The sequence below is a fragment of the Ammospiza nelsoni genome, chromosome 6, assembly GCF_027579445.1.
Source record: "Ammospiza nelsoni isolate bAmmNel1 chromosome 6, bAmmNel1.pri, whole genome shotgun sequence".
NCBI classification, from domain to species: Eukaryota; Metazoa; Chordata; class Aves; order Passeriformes; family Passerellidae; genus Ammospiza; species Ammospiza nelsoni.
In genome coordinates this window covers 249,650-275,591 of record NC_080638.1, presented here as the reverse complement: position 1 = coordinate 275,591, position 25,942 = coordinate 249,650, and the positions used below count along the sequence as shown (strand labels likewise).

General features: G+C 42.7%; 1 protein-coding gene across 1 annotated transcript in view; it reads left to right on the top strand.

Moving 5' to 3' along the window:
- Positions 1-25,942, top strand: part of KIAA1549L (KIAA1549 like) — a gene marked incomplete at its 5' end in the record, with an annotated part of 134,513 nt that overhangs the window by 51,127 nt on the left and 57,444 nt on the right. The window contains 9 exons of the mRNA XM_059474302.1: positions 6,235-6,567; positions 9,373-9,987; positions 11,333-11,445; positions 14,109-14,328; positions 15,843-15,976; positions 18,250-18,412; positions 21,296-21,355; positions 22,835-22,986; positions 24,369-24,540. Coding sequence (XP_059330285.1) covers positions 6,235-6,567; positions 9,373-9,987; positions 11,333-11,445; positions 14,109-14,328; positions 15,843-15,976; positions 18,250-18,412; positions 21,296-21,355; positions 22,835-22,986; positions 24,369-24,540 — 1,962 coding nt within the window. The remainder of the gene's footprint in view (positions 1-6,234; positions 6,568-9,372; positions 9,988-11,332; positions 11,446-14,108; positions 14,329-15,842; positions 15,977-18,249; positions 18,413-21,295; positions 21,356-22,834; positions 22,987-24,368; positions 24,541-25,942) is intronic.

The following is a 25,942-nucleotide window of genomic DNA, read 5'->3' as shown; positions in this document are numbered from 1 at the left end:
TCCCAGATGAAGGCAGGAATAATGAATCTGACTCCATGTTCTCAGAAGGCTAATTTATTATTTTATGATACTATATTATATTAAAGTATGCTATAGTAAACTATACTAAGAATACAGAGAGGATACTTACAGAAGGCTAAAAGGATAACAATGAAAACTTGTGACTCTTTCCAGTGTCCCAACACAGCTTGGCACTGTTTGGCCAAAGAGTAAAAACAACTCACAGCAGAATCCAATGAAACAATCACCTGTGGGTAAACAATCTCCAAACACATTCCAAAGGAGCAAAACACAGGAGAAGTAAATCAGATAATTATTGTTTTCCTTTTCTCTGAGGCTTCTCATCTTCCCAGGAGAAAAATCCTGGATGAAGGATTTTTCCAGTAAAAGTGAATGCCACAGATGATGCTGCTGGGACCACTGCTGGCAGAGCTGGCCCCACTGCCACCAGAGTGTGGTTTTCTCACCCTGGCTGATCCATTGCACTGCTCAAAACCTCCCTCTTGCTGCTGGAGCAGATTAAAGCCTCCCAGCAGAGCCTCCTGGGCGGCAGAAGGGACATTTTGGAGCCCCAGGCCAGGCTGGCACTCGGGACATGTCACAGCAGCCTGTGGCTTCCCAGAGCAGGGCTGGTGACAGTCGTGGAGCTCCCGAATCCCTGCAGCTGACATTTGGGCTGGGCAAGCCAGCAAGACAGGCCATGCCAAAAGCTTTCTTGGCAAAAAGGGCATTTTCCTTGCAGCCCTGTATTTTAATTGATAGCCAAGAGGTTGTCCCTGATGTGCTGCTGGAGCGTTGGGACCCAAAGGGAACTTAGACTGTGAGGGCAAGGAGAGTTCACCACCATCCCAAACAGAAAATTTCTGCTTTGGTTTTCATGTGTAAAAACACATGGCAGTGCAATTGAAATGACCAAATATTGTGCCCTAACGTTTTTCTATTATTTGTTACAAAGTCCAAACTTTTGTTTGTTGAGAAGGAAACCTTGTGCAATGTGGTACCTCCTCACAGAGATTTTTCCTCACGGTAAAACTGTTCAATTTCTGTTTACCAACAGAATTCTGATAGTATCAGGAAAAAATATTTTTTCCTGGTTGTCAAACTAAATTAATAATAGTTTTCAGTTTCAATTTTCTAAGATCACAGGAAAAAAGGCTTTTTTTGGATGTAACGGTGCTTTTTTATTGTCTGGTTCTTGTAGACATAAACTGATAAAAACCTCCATTGACCCTAAACCCTCCATCTTAGCTTTATGTATATTACCATAGTCTAAAACCTTGAACTCTGAGTTTTCCACCATGTGACATTACACCCTTCTATTCAAACTCCACACCCACAATCCCAGTTCTATAATTCAATTTTGGAATTCTTCTCCACAGTCTCAGATCAAATGCAGTGTTCTCTTGAGGGTCTGTGCCTTTCAACACAGAAAGTCTAAAATTCTCAGCATCCAGGGTCCCAATGGCTAGGATGTAAGCAATCTCAGCTGTAGGTAAAATAATCTGGGTTTACATCCATCAGGACAGAATTTTGGGTTTGGAAGGTCAAGATCTAATCTGGGGAAAGTTACAGCTGAAACAAATGTGAGAAGGTGTCTGTTGAACTGCTTAAATTTTCCTAGAATCTGCTTGAAAAATAAAAAGGATATGAATGAGATACCTGTGAAGAACAGGATTTAGTTTTCTGGTTTCTTTACCTTCCCTCTTTTGCAGTTTTCTCTGGCTCTCCACCATCCCTTCCTGCTGTAGTAGCTGTGGGTTTGGCAGCTGCTGAAACCACCTTTGTTCTCCCTTCCAGGGTGATCCTGGTGGGCCCTGCAGGCAGATTTCCTGGAGGATGAGCACAAAGCACACTGACCAGAGGGGCAGGCATGGCTTGGCCTGTGGGAACCAGGGCTCAGCACAGGTGTCTTGTGGGTTGGCTTGTTGTCAGGGCTAGGCAACACTTACAAGTTAATTGTTTTGCAAAAAGTGTGTAATTAAGCTGCAAAGGCCTGTGGAATGATGCCAAAGTGAGATGTATGGGATACATAAGTTGGGATGTAATGATCTCATCAATGTAAAATTGGGATAACATATGATGGAGGCATAGGTTTTTGCCATTCTGTACAGTGAGAAAGATTTTGATATGCTGCATAGCTATTTTTATAAATGCTTTGCTGAGCATTTGTATTTTTGTTCATAGTGTATTTCACATCCTTTGGCTCATGAAATCTGTATTTTTGTGCCATTTGTAAATTCTTAATGAATAATGAAAAAAATGACAGCATTAGGAAAACTCTGAAGTGGTGCTATCATCGTATAGTGTAGGCTCAATGCTCTTCAATGGAAATAAATTGCAGAACCCTGTGATTAGGGTGTGCATTTGTTCACTGGTGTAACAGAGATTACTGTTAATTTCTGTTAATTCTGTTAATTTTCTTATTGTATCCCCTACCAGTCATATCTGACCTTTGGGCACTCAATCTCTTATGGTAAAACAATAATAAGTGGGAAGCATTGTACTTTTGAGAAGGAAAAAAAAGCTTTTTTTGGTATGTTAGTGGCATTGTTCTAAAGATAAAGAGCAGGTGTAGCCCTGGGATAGCCCTATCTGGTACTGGCTAGGGTGGGGTAAAATGCTAAAGGGTCTCTCAGCAATACTTGTAGGTGGCTTGTCGTTCTTCTCGAATCCAAGAATCATGAGGGTTGGAACAATTCTTGTAGGTGGCTTGCTGTTCTTCTTGAATCCTAGAATCATGAGGGTTGGAAAAGACCTTGATTAAGGTGATGAAGGACCTTGAGGGCAAGATGTGGAGGAAGTGGCTGAAGTCCCTTGGCTTGCTCAGCTTGGAGAAGAGAAGGTGAGGGGTGCCCTCATGGTATCCCACACCTTCCTCATGGGGACCCTCACTTTATTAAAGGGGAGAGGTGAGGGTCCTTATCACACCTTGAGGTGTGCACAGAAGTGCTCAGAAATGTAGAAAACATGGTTTTCTCCAAACGGGACTGATTTTTAACTTCTTGCTCTGGCATATTGGAAGTGTTCCTCATTGTTGCTACTGGAAAAGTCCCTCATCAGTGATGGCTGCGGTAATGAGGTTACTGCTAGATGGATTTTTGGGACTGTTGGAGGTAGTGGTTCATCAGTAGGCTGAGATATGAGAGAATAACAGGTAATCTAGAGGCAGGAGGAGCAGCTACTGCTGTGTGCCAGTATGCACAGTGCATGCTGTGGGGAGCTCTCATTGTGGCTTTCCTGCTGATTTGAATTGGTTGTCTCCTCCTTCATCAAGTGTGTTTAGCTGTTGATAGATGCAGAAGTGCAATGTTTTCCTGTCTGCCCTTTTTTCCATGATTCAGTCCTGGTTTGCACAGTTTTTGGTAGGGAGCTGTAGTGCTTGGTGCCATCCTAACAATTCTCAAGCACACAGTACCTCCTTCAGTTGCACCTCCATGTGTTGTGTCTGTCTGGTTTCTACCAGGATGCTGAATTTATGGCAGTTTTAAACAGATGCTGGCAGTCGATATCTTTCCATAGGCATAGAATAAAAGAAAATCTGCTGCAGTGAAATGCCAGCATCACTCATAGGTTGCAGCATATTGTATAATTTTCTTAATGCTTCAGTAACTCTGGAGCTTGACTTCATTAATGGGCATGAACAGAGAAGCTGGCAGTTGGTAGGGAATGGAGGGAACAAGAACTGAAGGATTGGAATAAAGAAGTGGCTAGAGGATATTTTTATTTGGTGTTTTATCTTCTTTGCAATATTTGAACTTTTCTTCACTTCTTGTCAATATGAGGTAACTTCAATGCTTTTTCCAGGTTTATGTTGTCCCTCTGCTTGTAATCATTCTCATTAAACCAATGTGTGAAGAAATGTGTGAAGAACGGTGCAGTCTGTGAGAGGATTGACAGGTTTTGCTGTTTTGGAAAAGCAGAAAACATTGACTTGCTTAAGTCCCTTTAGGACTTGTGCTAGATTAGTTCTAGGACTAAGTGCTATAAGAAATCCCACACAAAGGCTTTGCAGTCATTTTTCAGTTCTGGTGAAACAAGACAGTCAGAGGTGCAACAGGTTGGGTAATGATGACTTCACCAGCAGAGATATTTAAGCTGCAGGTTGCCTAAAGTCTGGTTTTGCAAAGCACATCAGCTAGTTCTTAATTTCAGGCACATGTTTGAATCCATTCCAATCCATTCCACATGTTTGAATACATTCCAGCTGACCAAGATTCATCTTATCTTCTTTCTTACCTTCTGTTAAAAGTCTGCCATGCTCACAAGGAAGGAAAAGCCACCAAAACACAGTCTAGAACACAATGTGCCTTCCAACACAGGGTGGAGCATGGAGAGTATCAGAAACCAGGCCACACCAGTCTGTGAGGACACATCAGCAGCCAAGGCCCAAGTACAAAAGTGTCCCTTCTGTGCTGCAAACCTCTCCTGGTGGGTCAAATTCCCTGGTGGACTCTGCAGCCTCTTGTCCAGCCTGCTGACCTTCTGGAGCAGCTCCATAAAAGTGGATTGGGCTCCTTGTTCCCCTGCTTATCCCTCCTTTCCATATGTAGCCCTGTGTCTGCCTCCCTTTGCTTTTCTCCAGATCAGTTGTATACAAGTTAGCCTGTGTCAAGTGGAAGGTCTGGGGATTTTGGTTGTGTGGAGGACAGAGCTCTGTTCTGTTGTCCATCCTGGAGCTGCTTCCCTAAACCAAGTTGCTTCTGGAGACTATAATTATTCTTGCATCTCAGTGAAGGAGATAGTAATGGCTGTTTTCCACCATGGCTTAATAAAACTCCTAAATACAGGGATAAAATGGGAGATCTCGCATTGTTTTGGTTTTCTTATTTTTTTTTAGAGAGAGAAAGTGCTGAACATAATTCCAGCACATTTCTGTGGAATGCACACAGGAGCCTGAAGGAGCTGGTCTCCAATCAAGTACTGTGGCCTGTGCATATGGAGGATGGTGGTGTAAAAACTTATGAGGAAAGAAAACTGTAGAAAGAAAGAAACTTAGATTCAGATAGGTGCAGCATGACCCATTTTCCTCCCTTGTGCTGGAAGGTCTCCTGCTGCTGGCTCCTGTCCATGTGGGCTGATCCCAGTTGGTGCTGTTGGCTCTGCTGACCCTTGGGTTCTTGGGTGGCTGGAGCCAGTGTCCAGCCCATTTTATGTGTCTCAAGATCTGCTCTGCTTGCTTTTCCACACCATTATGTTGGGTTATTCACAGGGCTGTGGAGGAGGTTGGCATCCCCTGTGTCTGATCCAGATGTGCTGCAGCTGGAGGGCAGGATTTAGCTCCATGTTTTCCCTCTGCTTGGCTATGCAAGGGGACACAGATTGGCATGGTACCAAGTGCTAGGACTAAGGTTTGATCTATTGTTTTGACATGGGGGAAGGGAAAAAGAAACGCCATCACCTTAAATTTTATCCTTGAGTGAATCTTAATCTTTGAATTAGTACAAATGCAAGTGTTCCCATTCTGTGATTTCAGGATAACTGTAATCATTTCAAGAAAACAAAGCCTAGGAACATTATGGTGTTGAAGGCAGAGTAAACTGGTGTTTGAAATGATGTGTTGAGCATCTGCACATGTCAAATAAAGAAGTGTTTAATGTCCTATTTTGTTTTGGATCTTCCCCCCTCTCCTCTTGTTCATCCCTGTTTTATTTTCTCCCTTTTGTGCCTGTAATTGCACACATTATTAGAGCTGGCAGGATGAGCACCTCCAGATGCATCCTGCAGGAACACAGCCAGTGCTGACTCTATTCCCATGTCAGACTGCATGCCAAGGCAGTGAAGTTTGCTTGTCAAAACCCATTCCCTTTCTGCACTGCTTCTAAACCCATCTTCTCACACAGCGTTTTGACACAGGGTGACTCATGATAACCTCAAGAACTGTCCCAGGCTCAGGGATGTGTCTTTTAGTATGTTGAGACATCCCTGGTAAAAGTAGGATTTTGGAATAGCATGGCTAAGGCAGCTTTCCTTATTCTTCTGTCAGATGAAAGAAGTTGAGGGGTTTAAAATCTGTTGTGTTGAACCTTTCACTGGGTTTGTGGTTTGTTGTTGGCTTTTTTTTTTTTTTTTTTTTTTTTTTGTAAATGTTCTCTGAATTTTTATGCACTCTGAAAACAACAACAAAAAAATTCACTTGTTTTACCAAACTTAATGCATTTTGTGTTGGGATTTGTAGCAACAAGATAACTCTTCATTTTGGGGAAGAATATGCTAATTTTCCTTATTGTTTTACAGGTGTCAGGCAACAGCATGTCAACGATGCTCCTTCTACGGGATCTTTTCCTAACTGGAGATCTATACTATCACCAACACGGCCTTCCACAGAAACCAAGACCCCCTCAATAGCTGATCTTTCCCTGGGACAGACTTTGGAGAACGCAGACTTGCTTCAGATGATCAGAACAACGCTGACTGGTGCCCGTGCCAGGACTTTGGATCAGATGCACCTGTCACCCTCCCTGTACCAGGGCAGTGGGAGCAGTGCACCCCAGGAACCCGCTGAGGTCTCGGCCGAGTCGCCGCTGAGGCCATCGCCTCACGATGCAGATGACACAGCTGCTCTAACAGGTTTGCCTCAGCTTGGTATGTTTGCCACACTGCCCACCACACCACCAGTGACACATTTGGGTACAGCTGTGCCATCCCAGCCAGTGCCATTAGAAACCACCCTCCATTTGCAGAGAAAGTACATCAGGATCAGACATGCTTGCCGCTGTTCCATCACCATCATTCTCCTCATTGGTAATCCAGTCACCTCATGCCATTAACCTTTCTAAACCAGCTGTACTGCCCATCCAAGTGCCTTTGTCTGCAGATCCTGAAGGTTTCTTCAGCACAGATTCAGCTAGCTCACAGGTTAGTGAAAGCAGGAATAGTGCTCTAAGCGTGGTACATTCCAGTGTGGTGAATCACAGGAGGGTCCCACCTTGTTTATGGGGGCCATGCTTTTAATTGGATCAACCACAGTGCATTTCACAGAGTTAGTGGGAAAAGGGTTTCCTTTGGAAAGGACCTCGTTGTCATCTGTATATTCTGATATTCCTGGGTAAAAAAGAATCAGTCTTCCCTGACAGTAATTTCCAAAAGTTTGTCATGGTTCCTTGATGAGAGTATGTAAAATGTCTCCTACTGGGGTAGAAGCAGACATTTAGGGCAGCACTGACTGGCACAATCAGTGGTACCACTCTTCTGTCATCATCAGTTTTTCAGGATAAAGCAGCTGTTCCCACATCAGTCTTCCATGCTGCGGGTACTCCACATCCAACACCGCCAATGAGTCACCCTCAGTCTTTCACAGCACTGAATAATTCCACTACAGCCTCTCACCCTGCACCTTTCATGTCATCAGCCTCCAAGAGCTCGGCTGAGGTCTCTAGCTGAGCACAGAGTTCTCCCTTTTACTGCCAATATCGCTTTTTCCAGATGCAAAGCACGCTCGCAGTGCAGTGCTGCCAGTAGGAGAATTTAGAAGCAAAACAGATTTTCTCTTTAGAAATGCAGCACACTCCTCTCCAACAAGCCCAAGGTCTCCCTTGCTAATGGAGACAAACGAGGTGTTTACTGGGGCAGCACGCACAGCCAGTCCCAGGGTGGCAGCAGCCAACCAGGACAGGCTGCAGATCCCTCCTCCTGCTGCCTCTGAATCAGAATTTTGCAGAAATTGGACTGATGGAACTTAGCAGGCAAATAGCATGAGACTCCCAGCTGCGTCGGCCCTGCTCTCCCAAATCCTGGTGGCTTTCCTGTGGCAAGGACAGCTCAACAGCCTTTCACCAAAGGAGTGACAGCAAAGATGTCCATGAACTTTAATGCTAATGATGTTCTGTGTTATGGAACTCAGCTTCTCAAAGTTTCTCCAGGTATCCAAATCTGTGTACTTCTCACAGGATCAAGGATACTAGACACTGTTTTGGAGATGGCCATGATGACTCTTGATCTAGCTGCAGTGCCATTAATTACTTCCCCTGTATGCCTTTCCAAACATGAACCTGCTATCACAAATACTTCTGCCACTACTGCTTTTGTGACTGCACATCTTCCACCTGGAGATGCAGAAAGTTCAGATGTAACTGCAAATGAAGACAGAAGGATGGGAATAACCACTCATGTGAACCCACACGCAGAATATTCATCTCCAAGAACTTTAAATAATTTAACCTCTGGTCAGGCTTTGCATTCAGTCGATAAAAAGCCACTGGCCTCTATCATGCCTCCAGCATGGGGTACACTGCCATCATTGTTTCCTTGACAACAGTGATGGGCAGCCACAGTTGTGGCTCTTCCAGGATTTTGAATGCAGGCTCTGAAAGCAATTTAGATCCTGCCAGCCTTCCTGAAGTTGTAACTTCAGCTTCTATGTGGACCAATAAAGCGTTGCTGTCTGCAGCTGGCATTACTATTCCTTCAGTAAAAACTTCAGTCTGAAAGGAAAAAAGGGAAGTTGCTCCAAGTAGTTTTCCATTGGAAGATGAGTGCTATGCACCATACTCAGTAGTGTCAAGTCTGCAAAACAAAATTAATACAAATCAGCAGCCTCTCTTCTCCACCCCTTCAGCAAATTATACATATACATCCTATAGTCAAAACATTTCAGATTTACCCTTTCCTGAAAAGAATAACTTTTCAGAATTTGATGTAGATGCTCTTGCACTGAAAACATCTCCCGTTCAGTATTCATCCATCGCTATTGCATTGACAATGCCTGACACTCTGCAAAAAAAAGCATGGAAACACGGCCGAAAACATTGCTGATTTCTTCCGTGTTGGAGAAGTTCCTATCAGTATACGTGAGAAAGAACCCTCTCCATTTCCATGTGCCTCCTGTTAATGCTACAGGTGCTCTCCCTAGCTCTCTAGAATCCCAAACAAATGATGCTGGAAAGATTACTGATGGAAACAGGCACAGCAGCAGTGTTGGTTTTTCAGCTCACTGGCAGCTTGACTACTTCAGCCCCAAACAGAAGCAGTGTCACCCTCAGCACACTGCCAGCCTAGTACTCCTTCCCTGTCACCAAGCCTTCTGGTTAAGAAGGCTCAACTCTCTCCCAACTCTCTTGAATAGTTTAATCTGAGAAGACACTGGTTCTGGGAATTTTCTGGAATTTGCAGACAACCAGTTGAGTCCCCTGGTTATTTCTTTATGGCTGATAAATATCCAGCCACATTCAGTGAGGAGGAGTGGGACACAAGTGCTACAAGTCATAGTCTAGATCTAAATAACATATCTAATAAAGCTACCAAGGGCATCCCATTGCAAACCCCTACCACCAGTGCTCCGCAGTCAAGTCATCATAACTTCTGTCCATGCATCACCAACACAGATAGAGTCTCCTTTTTTGCCAACAACCAACTTTACCCATTCTGTTCTTGCAGTGTTATCTGGAGTATCTTCTGGTGCAATACCTACAGTAGAAACTTCAGAAGCAAAACCACTAACAAGAAAATCATCTCCAGCTTCACCAGTGCCAGCTTCTTCCTTCTTTTCTCTAGGCACTGAAAACACCCCTTTGCCATCCGTGATGGCTTTAAGCACACCGATCCTGACACTAACAAAAAATAACACTGCCACAAAACTGGCGCTGGATCCAAGCTCAGTAGGAACACAGGCAGATTTTCCTTTTGCAACAAGAAATGTGACTGCCTCACCTCTGGACACGCCAGCTCTGCTCATAACCCCCAAGAGCAGCACGGCCACAGCTTCCACACTCGCACCCACAGCCCATGTACCAAGGCAGATAGAAACAACAGTAACTGACACCCAGAAGTTCCCGAGCTCAGACATCACCAAAAGGCCAACCCCATCCCCACTGACAATGACAGCAGCTTTGACATCTATTACAGCATCAGCGAAAACAACTAGGCTCCCCCCTCCTGCCGTGGAACTCAGCCCTGCTCCTCCCGGCGCCACGGCAGCCGCTGCTTTCGCTAACATGACGGCAGCTCCCTCCCTGGATTGCCGGCTCTCTGCCAACATGATGGTGAAAACAGGTACGTGCAGCCTCTGCTGAAGGGCTCCCTTGTGTCTGTGAGGTGTGAGACACACACCCCAGTGTCCAGGAATGTGGGGCAGCAGTGATTGATCCGCTGTGCTGGTGAATCAGATGGGTACGGGCAGGGTTGTTAGTTGGAAATGGTGTTGGCTTTGCTTGTGGCTGGGTTTTGACATGAGTGTGTCAAATGAAGTGGTGAGATCAGGTGCTGTGGATTCAGGGGTCACTGTGGGACCACCTGCAGTGGTGGGACAGCCCTGTAAGCTGGGATGGTTTGGTGCCTGCTTTGCAGTGAGGAGTCTGTGCTGCTGGAGAGGACAGTGCAGTGACCTGCCTTGGTCCTCAGCCCTGTTTATCCACAAAACCCTAATTCTGTTCTAGTATGAACACCTTATTCTATCAGTACAGATCCATTTGAAAATTATGTTTAGCATTTAGAGTTGCACACTTTGAAATGGGAGGATTTTGAGTTTTCTATGTGAACAGTGCTGCTTCTGGCTCTGGCTGCTTTTTCATGGGCATCTTCTCCTTAGCTGTAAGAACTCTGAATTAAAGGGGCCTGGAGAGGTACCTTGCCCAGGCTCCTCATGGACTCCTTGTGGCAGCACAGCACCAGAAGATGTGTGTGTCTGGGAGATCTCAGCAAAGAATAGGTGCAGAAAAGAGATTGTGACCTTGCATGATGCAGGCTACAGTGAAATAAGCAGCTTTTGGACCTGAGGTGTGTTTGTTAGCTGCTAAATATCCTCATTGGTAGCATGATGAGTACAATAGCTCTTTCTAAAGATAAAAGTAGCTTGTGTACAGTATATGATTGAAAGCACTCAAGCACAGCTAAAAAGATCTTCCTGAAAATTATAGGAGAAAAATAAGAAGATAGTGATAGTTTTATTAAAGAAAGCATAGAGATGCTTTCTAAATAGAAAATAATTGCAGCAGTGGAGCAGCAGATTTACTTTATATAACTGTGGCCATGAAGACGTGAAGCCTGCCTGTGCAGCTCTGGCTCAGTCCCCTGGGAATGCTGTGCCAGTCTGTCCTCAGGCAGTGAGTGGCCTCATGCCTCCTTGGAGAGGCAGCATGGCAAAGCCTTGTTGTTGCTGCTAATGAAATTGTATTTGTTAGACCTTGCTCTGGAATCATAGAAACAATGGGCTATTGCCATGGGATGAATAGGGAACTCAGGAGCTGCTGAGCCCTTGCAGTTCTTGTCTTTGGAGCTGCTGCTAATCCAGGCTGCTTTGATGATCCCTGCACAGCCAGCCCAATGAAAAACAATTAAAGAAAGCAAACAAGAGCGTGGCGATGTGTCAAACCACCCTGTGGCTTTTGTTGCTCCACAGTTCTGTTTCTGAACACAAGGAGGATGATGATCAGCAATGCCTTCAGGGAGAGTGTGAGAAAAGGCCTCAACCAAGTGCTGAGACAAGCTTTCAACCAGAATGTCAGTGCTCAGGTAAGCGTGCTTGGCTTTCCCTGCTTAATTTCACCAAAACAGCTTTCCCACCAAAGAACCACAGCTGCCTGCAGCTCCAGTGGTGTCCCTGGACGCAGGAAGCCTCTTGGAGGAGAGCTCTGAGATTTTCCTATGGAGAGCAGGCAGAGGTGGCACCTACTCTGGTCTCTAAAAATATCAGGAATACTCCAAAGCTTTTAGTGGTTTATTTGATGATGAAGAAGAGAAAAACGCGGACTTGTTTTTAGTGTGCTCTGGGAAATGACTACTGACAGCAGCTTCCTCTTCCCCCTGCAGCTCAGGAGTGACTTCTGCTCAGGGGCAGCCAGGTGCTGCTGTGCTCAGCCTGGATCAATGGCAAGAGCATGGCTGTAAATGGGATGTCAGTGCAGTCAGTCCGCTCCCTGCTCTGAAAACCCAGTACCTGACAGGTGCAATTTCACAGGAACCAGAATCCCAAGCAGGGAGAAAGCATGTTTTATTGAAAATAAATGGAGGTGATGTGTTCATCACTTTGCAGCTAAATTGCATGAACCTCTGCACTGCTGTGTGTGGGAGCAGGCTTGGGTGGGCTGCCAGAGCCCTTTTCCTTGAGGCACAGCTTCCTCTGCACTCAAGCTGGGGTTTGTGTGGGGTCCAAGCCTCTGGGAAGGAAAAAAGTAATTTTCCTCAAAACAGAGGTTATCCAAGTTGTTTTTGGTCCTCACACTATATTGCTGCAAGTGTGGAGGATGTCAGTTGCTTTGGGAATTGTGTGCTCCTTGGCAGCAGCAATAAACACTGCCAGGTTTAGTCCCCTACCTTTCTACAAATTGAGAGAAGCTGCCCTCTTCTAACAGAGGAAACCAGCTAAAACTTAGTGAGGAGAACCAGTTCCAGGGCTAAAGCTTTTTGGAAAATACTGAATTTTGAGGTAAAACTCAGGTCATGATTTGAGTTTTGACTCAGTGTGTCCGTTCTTGTGGTTTGGCATTTCCACTCATATAGGTCTGCTGATAGACTTAACCATCTGGGACAGTACAGGAGGAGGTAAGAGACAGCCCAATCAAATATTGGAAACTTTTGTCTTTCAAAAAGTCAGTGAAGTTTGGACACAGAGTGAGAGCTAGACGCTCTTTGTGTTTTTCCACATATGTGTAAAATGTCCCTGTATCTGTGCATGGGTGAAGGGCCAGCCTGACCTGGAGCTTTGCAGCTGTGGTAGCAGTTCTGCACTCCTTTAATTTGGAGTCTATGCTGCATGGGCTGAGCCTAAAACTCTCTGAGCAGCTCTGCTAATACCCTGTCTGTCGTTATTGTATTGAGGATGGATGAATAAGGTGACACATGGACTCCAAAGTCTCAGAAGGCAAAATGTTATTTTATTAAAAACCACACACTTTTTGTAGACAGTTACGATACAGGTGGACCTGACTGGTCCTCAATCAACATCCCTCACACCATTGGCTAATTAGGCACACCACCATCTTGTAAATATCTTATGTGAAAACAACACCAGCTGCAAAATGAAGAACTGTTTTAATTCCTTCTCTGAACTTTCCCAAAACTTCAAAGAGCAATTCCTGGGTAAGATTATCTGACTTTCTTCTCTGACTAGTTCTCGACATCCACACCATGTCTGATATGACACTAACTGATCCCACAGGGTTTCTAGAGGATTGCAGGATAAAAACCTTGCCAGGGACAGATATTCAGGGTGAGAAACCCCATAAACCGCTGTCATTGTTTAGTAAGAAATGACACAGAGTCGTCTTTACTTCTTTTATATGCTGTTTTATACACTGTTCTGATACAGGTGGACCTGATTGGTCATTCAACCAATCAATACATTTCACCTGATTGGCTAATTAACAAGACACCCCCATTTATAAACAATCTTATGAGAATAACAAGAAAACAGACATTAGGAAAACAACACCTGCAGGTTGTTTTTAATAATTGGATATCATTGTTTTTCTTCAACTCCCTAAAGTCTCCCAGGCTGATTCTGGGGAAACTTATCTAGTTTTCTCACTCTCTGACCAGGCTGTCACATCCACAAACAGCATCTGAACTGCTGGTTTCTCTGGGTCTGGATTGAAGGCACTTAAGACAACAGTTCATGTTCATACTCAGGGGTTTATTATTTCTTATCAGTAAAACAGTCTCACAACCATGAGTTTGGCAGCTTTTTCATTAGCAAAGCACAAAATGGCTGTCTCTTGTTACAAGGTCTTTTAAGACTAAACTATCCAATTAAGAACTGACACCTAGATTATTTTCCCTTTTTACCCAATAACTAATCCTAAAGAGCTGCAATGGGGACTTTTCTGCCCAATTACAAAAAGCCACCCAAACCCATGAAGAAGAAGAAGCATGAAGAAGAAACCCAGGATGACACCCTGTGCCCTCCATCTTGCTTCCATCCACAATATACCAAAAATCCCAAAACCTCAATTTCTCACCAAGTGATACACCTACACTTCTCTCTGTAATCTATTTCACACTTTTGTGGATTCCAGTCTGTCTTGAAGTCTAGGAAACTTTCTCCATGAATAAGTGTCAGTCAGTGCTCCCCTGGGGGTCAGCACACCCCAGAAATATTCTTGGCGCCCTGGCTTTCTGCAAACTGCGAGCAAAATAATAAAAAAAAATTAAAAACCATGCTGCCCTGTGTGTTTTAGGTTGAAATCCTGGAGCAGTCGAGTAACTTGACCGTGGGTTACTATGTCACACAAGGCAGGCTGGTTTTCACGCCGGCTGCCGTCGCCGAGAAGCTGCTGGCCTACGGCCTGGCCAACGCCTCGGCTGACATGAAGCAGCACGTGCCACACCTGCAGGCCCTGGTGGCCCTGGCCCTGCCCTGGCAGCCCCTGCCCGCCTACCACTTCCAGCTGAAGACAGGTGAGTGAGGGAAACCTGCCTGGGCTGGGTGTGTGCCCGTGGTGCCCTCTCTGGGCAGGGGGGTGGCAGCAGGACAGGCTCTGCTGTGGGGTCAGGTGTCCTGTGGGCACCCCTGGGCTCGGCTCTGCTGCCAGAGCACTGCTGTGAGGGTGATGCCTTAGGGTATTAGCTTTTGTATTTTTTGTATATTTTTAACCCTGCAATTCCTTAGTGTACAACTCTGAACTCCATACAGAGTGTTAGCTACTGTTCTCCCAGTTTGGTCAGGCAAAACAATTCCTGTCCAGGCCTGGGAATCAAGGACACCCCTGTGGGCACCCCTGTGCTCAGCTCTGCTGCTAGGGAGCTGCTGTGAGGGTGATGCCTTAGGGTTTTAGCTTTTGTATTTTTTGTATATTTGTAACCCTGCAATTCTTTAGTGTGTAACTCTATATAAAGTGTTAACTACCTCCCAGTTTGGTTGGGCAAAACAATTCCTCTCAGGCCTGGGAATCAGGGACATCCCTGTGGGCACCTCCGAGCTTGGCTCTGCTGCCAGGGCTGTGGACGCTGCTGTGAGGGTGATGCCTTAGGGTATTAGCTTTTATATTTTTCATATATTTGTGACCCTGTAATTCTTTAGTGTGTAACTCTAAACTCTATATAGAGTGTTACTACTGTTCTCCCAGATTGGTCAGGCAGAACAATTCCTCTCCAGGCCTGGGAATCAAGGACATCTCACTGTCTCAGATCCCAAGAGTGAGTTGGGGGCAGCAAACCTGGGGTAAATGGTTTCATTACCTGAAGCTGTATTTGGAAGATTAACCCCCAATATGCAAATGGACAAAACTTACAAAAGTATGAAACCCAAGACTTGTCATCCATGTTTTCGGGTGTAGCCCCTGAGGGGGGCTTTGTCTGCCTGAAATGTACCTGAAGGGCCTTCAATTTTTTTCCCTTAATTTTGTCTGGTTTTAGGTAGTCCCAAAAAAGCGTCAAGGGGATATGCCAGTGCAGAGTAATTGTGGGGCACTGTAAGATTAGAAGAGGGCAGAGTGCTCTGAAATGATATCTTAAATGATAAAAAAATATTTCCTACATGTGTGCTTACAATATTTGTATACACATACTTACGGCAGTTACAAGTACATTTTTTCTAGAGTGAAAATAAACCAGAATGAGAATCAATATTATGATTGATTATATTTTGCAGGACCAGATGACCTGCAAGATTTAAGATTATAACTTGTTTTTAGAATGACTTTGATTATTGCCTGGCTCTGAGCTAGTATATGCACAGTGAACAGGCCTTACCATCTTATATATCATTGCTGAAGCAATCTCCATTTGTTTGTGGAGAGTATTAGCTCTAATAATGCAATTTAATTCTTACATTTTGTCTTAATTAAGGCTAATTTAGTGCAGTTCCTGAAGTGGCATAATCTTCACCTGCTTAATGTGTAAATTGATCATTTTGTTCTTGGTGCTGCAACGAGAATACTTTGTCCAAATGCTAATGCCTTCCTTTTTTCCAGAGCTGCAGTTTGTGGGTCAAACAGACAACATTCAGTCGTGCAAATTTGTTCAGACCATGGAGCAGCGGCTCCAGAGAGCATTCCAGGATGCTGAAAGAAAGGTCTTAAACACCAGCAACAACTTAACTGTTCAGGTACAGTGTTGTGTACTTTGCTTGTTGCCAATCCCTCCTGGTTATTCTTTGCCAGGTGTATGTTTTATTCCAGCACAGTGCCTTTGCTAACCACTGTGGAAGGAAGTTTATGTTTTCATCTGCAATAAGATCATTTATGCATTGCAGGAAAACTTACAGATGCATGATTTATAGAAGGCTTTTCATGAATTGGAGTTTTACTGCTTGCACTTCAGCCATATAAATGAAATTCCAACTATAAAAACACAGTCTTCCAAATTTATGTTTTTACTGAACATGTTATTCTGACACATTAGTTGCTTTCAGTGAAGCTATTCAGGTATGGAAATGGTGCTAGGCACAGTTGTTTTTGAGATCTGAAGTAATGGAATAGATTTCTTTCTCATGGTATGCACTTCAGTTTCATACCCATGGGCACAAATTCACTACAAATTTTTACACACCTTTATATGTATAGTGGGCCAACACTCCTACATTCTATGCCACACTTTGGAACTAGAGAAATGATCTTCTGGGCAATATTATGATATCTTTTTTGATTTTTGATAAAACTCTGTGTATGGATTGTGCTCCTCAGAAGGAGAAAATTTTGCTGTCAGGGCTCTGCTAATTATTTTTGTGCTGTTTCTTGTGAGCTTGAGCTCAAAGTGGTGGAGCTCAGAGAGGCAGCAAAGCACAGGGCAAGAGAGGGCCTGCCAGGGATTATCAAGTTTCTCAGGGGAACTTCATGGTACCTGATTTGCTTGTGGTGGAAGTAGTTTTATGAAGATCTCAAAAAGCACCTAAGCAATTTTGGAAAGAGTCCTAGGAGAAGGTAGTGGCTGTTTTTGTGGATATTGCCAATTTAAGGAGAGATAGGATGGAGGTCCTGGAGGCAACATATAGGCTGGGAAGTAAGAGGCTCAAGGGTGTGATCTTCATGATACATTTTTTTGAAGTTATTCCAGTATCATGCTAAAGACTAAGTCCATGCAACAAAATACTCTATGAGAGTTTTAGATTAATTGAAAACTGGGGAACAGTTCTGGAGCAGACAGAGCCAATTCAGAAAAGGTATTGCTGCCTTAGGAGAATAGAGAGAAGGTGGATAAAAGGCATGAAGCATCTTCCATGCAAGGAGAAATTAAATTGGCCATGGCTTTCCAGCCAGTAGTGAATCAGGAGTTGCCACTTGGAGTTTCCCATAACAAAACTACTCAAATTTAAATAAAAAGAAGCATCCTTTCACACAATGTGTATAAAGATGTCCAGATGTAACTGGAGAAAAAAAAAAGGAAATTACAAAAAACATTTGGCCAAAGATATAGAATAAAAAGTTATCAACCCTTTTTAAACCCAGGCATATGATTTATGGCTCTGACACAGCTATGGGATAATCTTACCATGTTGAGAGCCATTATTTCTCTTGTCCTGTGCTAATTCTCCAACCCCCTGCTCCAGCCATTTGTAGGTGGACTTTGGCTAGGCAGACTTTTGGTCTGACCTTGGGCTCTTCTGATGCTTCATTTTGTATCATGGTTTTTCTTTTAACTTGGTGATCCATACCATAAAAATGGGGCATTTAAATAACATTTATGAATGCTGTCAGGCCTACCTATCAGTAGCCAAATAACCCCACCCCTCTTGCCCTTGGGCATAAGTTTTTCAAGAAAACATGTGGGTTTTGTTCCTGGTGTTGGAGAATCTCATCCAGTACTTGCTGAATGGAATTGGTCCTCAAAACATAGTAATCAGATTGGGGCTCAGCAAGAGACTGGCACTGAGCTAGAGTGGGGAGGAGCACAGAGATTCATATGATGTTAGGAACACAAAGATATGATATCCCTTAATTTCATATGAAAAATGTGTGGGTCTATAAACCAGCAGTAGGAAGGCAGCAAAGACAGCAAGATAAACAACACAATTTGTCTGCATCAAGCACTGAATGGTTTTTCTGATAAGCCTCCTCTCCCTCATCCCACATTCCCTGGTAAAAACAGGGGAAAACATTTTCAGTCCTGGCTGCACCTTTTCTGCCTGCTGCTGTCCTCCAGGAACCCTGCAAGTGCTAAAGCAGGGATTAAAGTATCACACAAGTCAAGTTGGATGAGATGTAGCTAATCCATTCTTCAGGTTAACATTTCCCCAGTTTCTTTGCATTGCCTTGGTGGTTTGTGGTTTTTTTTTTTTTTTTTCTGTTTTTTTTTTTTTTTTTTGTTTGTTTGTTTGTTTTGGTTTTTTTTTTAATAATGAGCTAAACCACAGCAACACATTATGTTTTGCCTCTGTTTCAGATTTTGAACACCTCCAATGTCTCCCAAGCTGTCACTCTGTTTTATGTAGTGAAAAATCAAAGCACAACTCTAAATGGCACTATTTCCAGCAACCTTCTTAATCAGCTGTCAGCTGAGCTGGTGGGTTTCTACCTCACCTACCCACCTCTCACCATTGCTGAATGTAAGTATGTGCTTCCCACCATCAAGATTAGCCAGCACCAGAATTTGGCTTTGTTGTCAAGCTCAGGGATTGTAGGTAGCTTTTTCAGCTAACTTTTTAAACTGTATTTTGTTACAAAAGAAAGGGGGAGAGGGAGAATTAGATTATTTTTTTCCCCTGGGTTCAGTGTTTATTTTGGCTTTTAGCAACACTGGCAAAAAGCAAAGGAAAAAACATATATACTCTGTCACTAACAAAAAAAATTCCTGTGCTAGGTTACAAACAAAATAAAATTGTAGTTTTGTGAAAAGCAAAGCACAAAAGGTCCCAAAGTCTTCATTTCAGGAGTGCTTAGCACAGCGCTGAATGAGCTTTAGCTTCAGCAAAGCCCTTTGCTTCAGGGGATTCCTCAGCCCTGGTGGTTGCTCCAGGGCTGGAATCAGGCTGTGACTGTGTATTTGGGTAGTGGGGTGAGCTCCACCTGTGCTTCTATTTTAAAAAGCTGTTGATGCATTTGCTGAGACCTGCATCCTCAGTTTACACGTGGTCTGAGCACTTTGGCATCAATGGTTTTCCTGAGTTCCAGTTCCTATGAAGGCTCTGAGGTACAAAGAGCTGGAGACAATTGTGTGGGCAGCCCGTGTGTGCATGTGCTCTCTGACTGCCTGTTGATTTCTTTAAAATGATTAAAGGGACAAGACACTTGATTATGGGGAGTTCTGTTTAATCTGCTTGTTAATGAGATGTGTGATATTAAGCTTGCTGCAGACTGGATTCTGTATTTTCTGGGAGTGAGAAGAGACATGCTGGGTACATGCAGAAGCACACTGTTGGAAAGTGAGCACTGAGGAAAACACAAATTACCTTTTTTTTTTTTTTTGTCAATCCATTTTTTTTGCAAACAGCCCAACAGCAGGGAAATTACATGGTGCAGTTCACCAGTGACTTGCAGAATGAGCTTTCTGTGGGATAAGTGGTCTCTTTGCTGTGAGGCAGTCAGGAATCACACCTAGCTTAGGTGGCTGTGCAAATCTTTGGGAAAGGAGGTTTGGATGTCCTTCTTGAGGCGTTACCTATCAAATTACAATATTTGGAAACAAATAGGTGAAACTGCCCTGTAAGTTCTTGCACTGTGTTGGTACACTTCTGAATCTGAGTTTGCATCACAGGGTAAGAGATACATACCATCTTCTAAAACCCTAAACTCTAAGTTTTTCACCACTTGATATTGCACACTTCCAGTCAAACTACACACCCATAATCCCAGTTCTATCATTTGAATTTGGAAGCCTTCTCCACAGCCTCAGGTCAAATACAGTGATCTCCTGGGGGTCAGATTCTGTCTGCACAGTAAGTCTAAAATTCTCAGCATCCAGAGTTCTGACAGTGGGCTTGTGTTTTCATAAAGTCTTTCCACAGGCGAGGGGAGGCAGAGGGAGGGAGGCTGTTGGTAAAGGATGTGGTCATGGACCTAGAAGGGATGTCCCCCATTCCTCAATAGAGAGGCTCCTTTTTGATGGCTGGTGTGCAGGACATGTCTTCATGGGCCATCCAGGAGCTTTCAGGAGGAAGTTTTGGTGCTGGCCGTGCTCAGTTCAAGTGTTTGGCCTCCAAAATAGGCCTGTTGCATAGGAGGAGGATTGTGGTGCTTCTCAGGCAGTACAAGCACATGCTTGGTAGTCAGGAGCTGTGCAAGCCATTCGTCACACAGCAAGTCTTATGTGGTACTGCAGTTGTCTGCTGATCCCCACACATGATGAACAGACCTGATGAAGTCTTTAGCTAGTGTTTCTTTACCAACTAATGGCTTATATTTCATTTTGGAGCTCTTGGTTTTATTCCCAGTGTATCAGCTGCACTGCAAACTTATGAACTTAATGCACGCGCGGTGTTTACGGCTCCAGACTGAGAGCGTGTCTGGAAAATGTTTCCTTTGAAGAGTGTTTGATGCTTATTCATGTGGCAGTGTAGTTGTCTCAGTTTATCAAACAAATATTGAGGTTGTTCTCCAAGCATGTTATTTCCCAGTAGGCTCCTCCAGAGCCTTTGCAGTCTGTCCTGGAAATGCACAGCTCAGGGCACGCTGTGAAATCCTCCTCAAAAGCAGCTACTGTGTGTAATCAATTCCCTTACAATGTTTACTATTCTGAGCCACTTTGGGGTTTAAAAATTAAGGTGACTCAGTAGCAGCCTATCAACGTGCAGAGCATGGTTGTTTTCTGAATTAAGTTCCTGGTATTCATCAATTGAACAAACGCTGAGCTGTGGAATGAATTAGCAGCATATTGAGCTTTACAGCCTCATGCACTTTGGAGATGAAGGAGCTAACAAAAGGCATCACAGCAGCAAATATCCGTTTCTCACAGATGCAGATACATATGGTTGTAATACCTTAAATGGTGCACAGTGAGAGAGCACCACACTCCAAGGTGTGCTCACAGTTTTGTTAGTCTTGTTTGCAGTCCATGTGGAGTCTGACCCTGGCATATTTTCATGTTATTTTAAGCTGAAACTATATTCTAGGCTACATAAGGATCAATCACAGAATCATCATGCAATCTCATCTGGTTTTCTGCAGGGCAGAAAGCAGCAGAGATGAATACAACACCTATTACCTGTCTTTCTTGGTTCTGGGCATTCCTGGGCTTCATCCCAGACTCTGTCCCAGCCGTATTTTGGCAACAGGAGATATATGTTCTACTTTGTATGGCAGGGCTTCTTTTGTTTACACTTGGTGTTCTTTGTCAGACAGAAGAGAAACTGTAACCCTGAAAATTACGCTCTAGATCTCCTCTTGGGCCATGGTTCAATTTTGTTTACTGTTGTCAGGGTAGCCAGTTTTGTTATGCATAATGTGTAGGATGTTGGAATATTATGACATAATTTACTCTTCTATTTTTAAAGCTTTGGAGTATCCAAACCTTGATGTCTCGGAATCAACTAGAGACTACTGGGTGATAACAGGTACTTTCTAATGTCCTTCCCTCCTCCAGGCACTCCAGGTAATAATTTTTAGTGCTCATTTATATCAACACAGCAGTGCAGTAATTTTACACAGAATAAGTGGCTGCCCACTGAACCCGCCTTCAGCTGGGCAGATGCACTTACAGTCACTCTGTGGCATAAGTGATAGATCATCTTGAGCAGTGACATCTCCAGCAAGCAACACCCAGCTCAGAATTTATAGCACTTTGGTTGAAACAGTTCCGAGAGCAGCATTATTTTCCAAGAGTTTTGAGACACAAACAGACTATTTATTTATTTATTTATTTATTTATTTATTTATTTATTTATTTATTTAATATCCTTGGACATGGATTTAAATCTGAAATCAAAAAGGACACAGAGACATAACCCAGCAGCAGAGGTGAGGCGTTACACCAAGGAACTTTGTTATGATTTGCTGACTATCTGGGTGTAGAGATTTTTTGCATCTTTCACTTGAAGCTCTTAGGCTTCAAACCACTTCTTTTATCAAGTTATTTCACAGGTGCCACCTTCTCATGCACAATCATTTTGACTTCAGAAATGATAACTGGGCAAGAAAGAGACCCTTTCCCTCAGACATCTTTGAGTGATACCAAAGCCTTTCTAGCTGGTGTGTCTGTACCTGGAATTGTTTAATGCTCAGGAGAGCAAGAGCAAAGGGCTCTGACATGAAATAGGCTTGGTACCAGTTCCATCTTTTCATAAATTTAAAATAAAACATAAGTTTATGCAGAGATGATGATCTTCTGAAGGGAGTAGTGCAGCTCTTCCCAGTATGGAACCTGTGAACCTGATACTCCATTTCTTGCCTCTGTGCACTTGCTGTGATGGATTATTATTGATATTGCAATAGAAACTCTGTTTTCAAAAAGATCCTGTTGGTCCCAGAAGACTTTTTTGAAATAATGCTAAAAAACCCATACATATGTATGAAATGAATCTGCATGTCATATCACTTTTTTTGAACTTTAGAATCCAGTGTCTTTTAAATCTTGCATTGATTTATACTTCAGATGCCTTCATTTATACTTCAGAAATGTTTATTGAGGTTTCAGTGCTTTTAGACAGGATATCTTGTTTGAGACTGTACAAAATTGAAACTTCAGAGCTCAAATCCTCAGGATAGAAACTAGTTAACAGGAGCATCTGGCAGTAAGCATAAATCTAGCAGCTCTCAAATAGGCTTGAACCTAATTTTTACATTGAAGATCACAGAGTAGTAAACTGAAGGCCTAGAAATGGTATTTTGCTATTATCTGAGATGAGCTGTGCAGCGGCTGAAACAGAAGTGTATTATATCCTTACAGGGAATTACTGAGAGGGGATAACAGTGTCCAGGTGTTTCATTTCCAAGTTAGTCTGCACTTCCCTGTCCCAAACTGTCCCACAGACCACGTGTTACTTCTCCTGTGGGTGCATGAAGTGCTGATCTGTGTTTTTTCTGTGTTCCCACAGTGATCCAAGGGGTGGATATTGCTTTGCTGGGGCTCAACAACCAGAGCTTTGCCAGGCTGATGGAGCAGCGCTTGGCCCCGCTGTTCATGATGTCCCACCAGCAGGGAAGGCGCTTCAGACGTGCCACCACCGTGGGCAGCTACACTGTGCAGGTGCTCAGTGTGTGGAAAAAACGTGCTTGGCTTGCATCGGTCCTGCTTCAGTTCCTGTAAAAGACATGCCTAACTGAATTTCTAGGCTGAAATTTCCTGTATTTCTCATGGGTATCAATGCAGAATGCCTGGCACTGCTGATGGTGCCTTTTTTTGCAGCCAGCCATGTTGGCATGCCTGTCATCCTCCAGAAATCATCATTAGTTAATCAGTGTTCATAAATATTTTCTCTCTGGTTGCTATGAGGATTGGTACAAAGTACATATTTTAGCGTATTCAGCATAATGAAGAGTTCCAAGTTCTTTTTTCTTGATAAAAGTTTCCTAGGTAACTCAAAGCTAGAATTTCTTTTTTTTTTTTTTCTTTTTGTTGGAAAAAAATGTAAGAGGCAGCCTTTATTTATACAGGGTTAGTCATCAAATCATGTGGCCGCAGATCATGCTATGAAGTAGAGACTTGAGACTGAGTAATTTATTAATCATCTTTCTCTTCTTTACAGCATTTTTCATTCAGTATTTTGAACTGATCATGTTTTGTTTTCTCACCATTAAGCCAAATGATGCTGTGGGCAATTAAAAGATTTCTTCTTCAATCTTCAAAAATTAGTTATTTTTAAAAAAATAATTAAATTGTTTTCCAAGAATTGTTTATTGTAAGGTATAAACCCAAGTGATTGCATTTCCCATTTGCCCACACAATTCTTTGTGTTGTTCCACTGAAAGAATTTAAAAGAAGGAACACATTTTACTTGCCAGAAGTGTGAACCTTTGTAAAATTTTTGTCCATAGCATAATGGAGAAGAATCATAAAACTCCTTTTTCTTCTCAACATTAGAAATATCTGACATTTTCTCCACTCTCAGAAAAGGTAGATGTACAATGGAAAAATTCTGCCAGTGTTCTGCAGAATAAAATGGGAAAAGCATGATTCCTTTGTTATCAACCTGGGACAAAAAATAATAAGTATAGAAGGAAAATGGGAGGCTGATTTTCAACTGCAATATGCCAATAAAGTAGAGTTTTCAGTATTAGAACAGATTATAAGAATTCCCCCTTTACAGAGGACTGTAATGTCTAAAAATTTGATCCTTTCCTCTTTGCTGCATGCTTTTCTTAGTGTAGGGTTTTACCTTAGGATTATGTTTAATTTTTTTTTCAAGAAGAATTTTAGTTGTTTTTCTGACTGATTTAATAGCCTGGGCTCTGAAGGGGAGAAACTCTGATCCTATGAGGATATTTGCATGGAGCTTATGCTTGTGGGCGGTCTTGAAGGTGCTCCCTGTGGACACTGCCTCCAAATAGCTTCTGGCAAGTTTTGCAGTGGTGTAACACAAACACAGTTTATTTCTCTTTCTCTCCTCAATTTATTTATTTCCCTTAAAGATGGTCAAAATTCAGCGTATTCCAGGACCCAAGGAGCCAGCTGAACTGACATATTACACTTTATACAACGGGAAGCCTTTGCTGGGCACTGCAGCTGCCAAAATTCTGAGTACAGTTGACTCGCAGAGGATGGCCTTGACCCTGGGCTATGTCATCCAAGTTCAAGCTGATCGTAAGAGTCCTTTCAAAAATTCCATACTTAACCATTGCTTTATTCCATGAACTGAGCACTATGGAAAGCCACAATTAATTCTGATACTGACAAAACCATGACAGCACACACTAATGATGACTGGGGCAAAGTTGCTATTCATGTAACTTGGCCAAAAAATGTAAAATGTGGTGGCTGTTAAGATGTCCCTTATTTTTGACTTCATCAAAATAGTATAGATTCTTTCTGTCTCAAAGGGATTATTATTCCCTTGAATAACAATTTTCACCAAGAAAACTACATGGTTGTTAAAAATATTTAGATACAAATCAGAAAAGTGAAGTAGAAAAGAGCTACTTGTGCATATGGGCAGTTTTCAGATTCAAGATAGGATAGTATCATTCAGAAAAATGTGGTCAAAAATACTCCATTCTTGAAAAGTAAAATGTTTTCAAATTTCTCTTTCAAAACCTTCATCAGTTACTGAGTGATTGTAGACACAGGTTTCTTTAAATGGTTTTTCAGATATTCCTATATACTTGTCATAGTCATAAACCTGTGGTGAAGCTTGGAGTGTTTTTTCATGCAGTTAACATAATGTATAATTATGCTTCATGCAATGTATAAACCCATGCCTTTTGCTAACTGGATTTCTCCACCTTACCAAAGTATTTCTTAAGAAGGAATCAAAATTATGTAGTAGACTTCTGCACTGGATCTCCTTACTGGTGAAACAGAACATAAAATTATCCCTGGTGCAATTATATCTGCCTGGAGGAGTGGTGGTACTGAAATAATTACGTAAAATTGTGACAGGAAAAGAAGAGACCACTATAATAAGTAATTTGTGTATCATCCATAAACATAGGATTGAGTAAGAAGACTGAAATATGATACAATTTTCACAGAATGCACCATGTACTGTATCTGATATTTGATCTGATCATGGTCTGCTTCTGACTTTAATTCAGCTGAACCCAAGGATCTCCATTCCATAAATTCCAGTATTTACATTCCAAGTAATTTTGTTTTCCATGAGACTATTTCTTTAATGCATTCTTTACTATAGAAGAGATAGATATGGCAATTTCTTAGCTCTTTGTGCAATGATGTGATTTATATTTATGTGGGGATTTAGGCAATTATGGAAGCTACCGCTCATCATCTAACTTTGTATTTCCATGGTCTGATAAGGCAACCTCATTCATCTGTAGATTTTCATACCAGCCACGTATGCATAGAACACTGTAAAAATAGAATAGACAGGAACTGAAATTGTGACCTGAGGTACGTGAGATTCTGAAGGTAGAGTATTAGAAATGTAGGAAGTAATTCCATCTTTATACCTTATTATGGAAAAAACACAATTTCTTTCCTTTTGGACATGGTTATTTGTAGTCTGCATTGCCGCATAAAATACTTT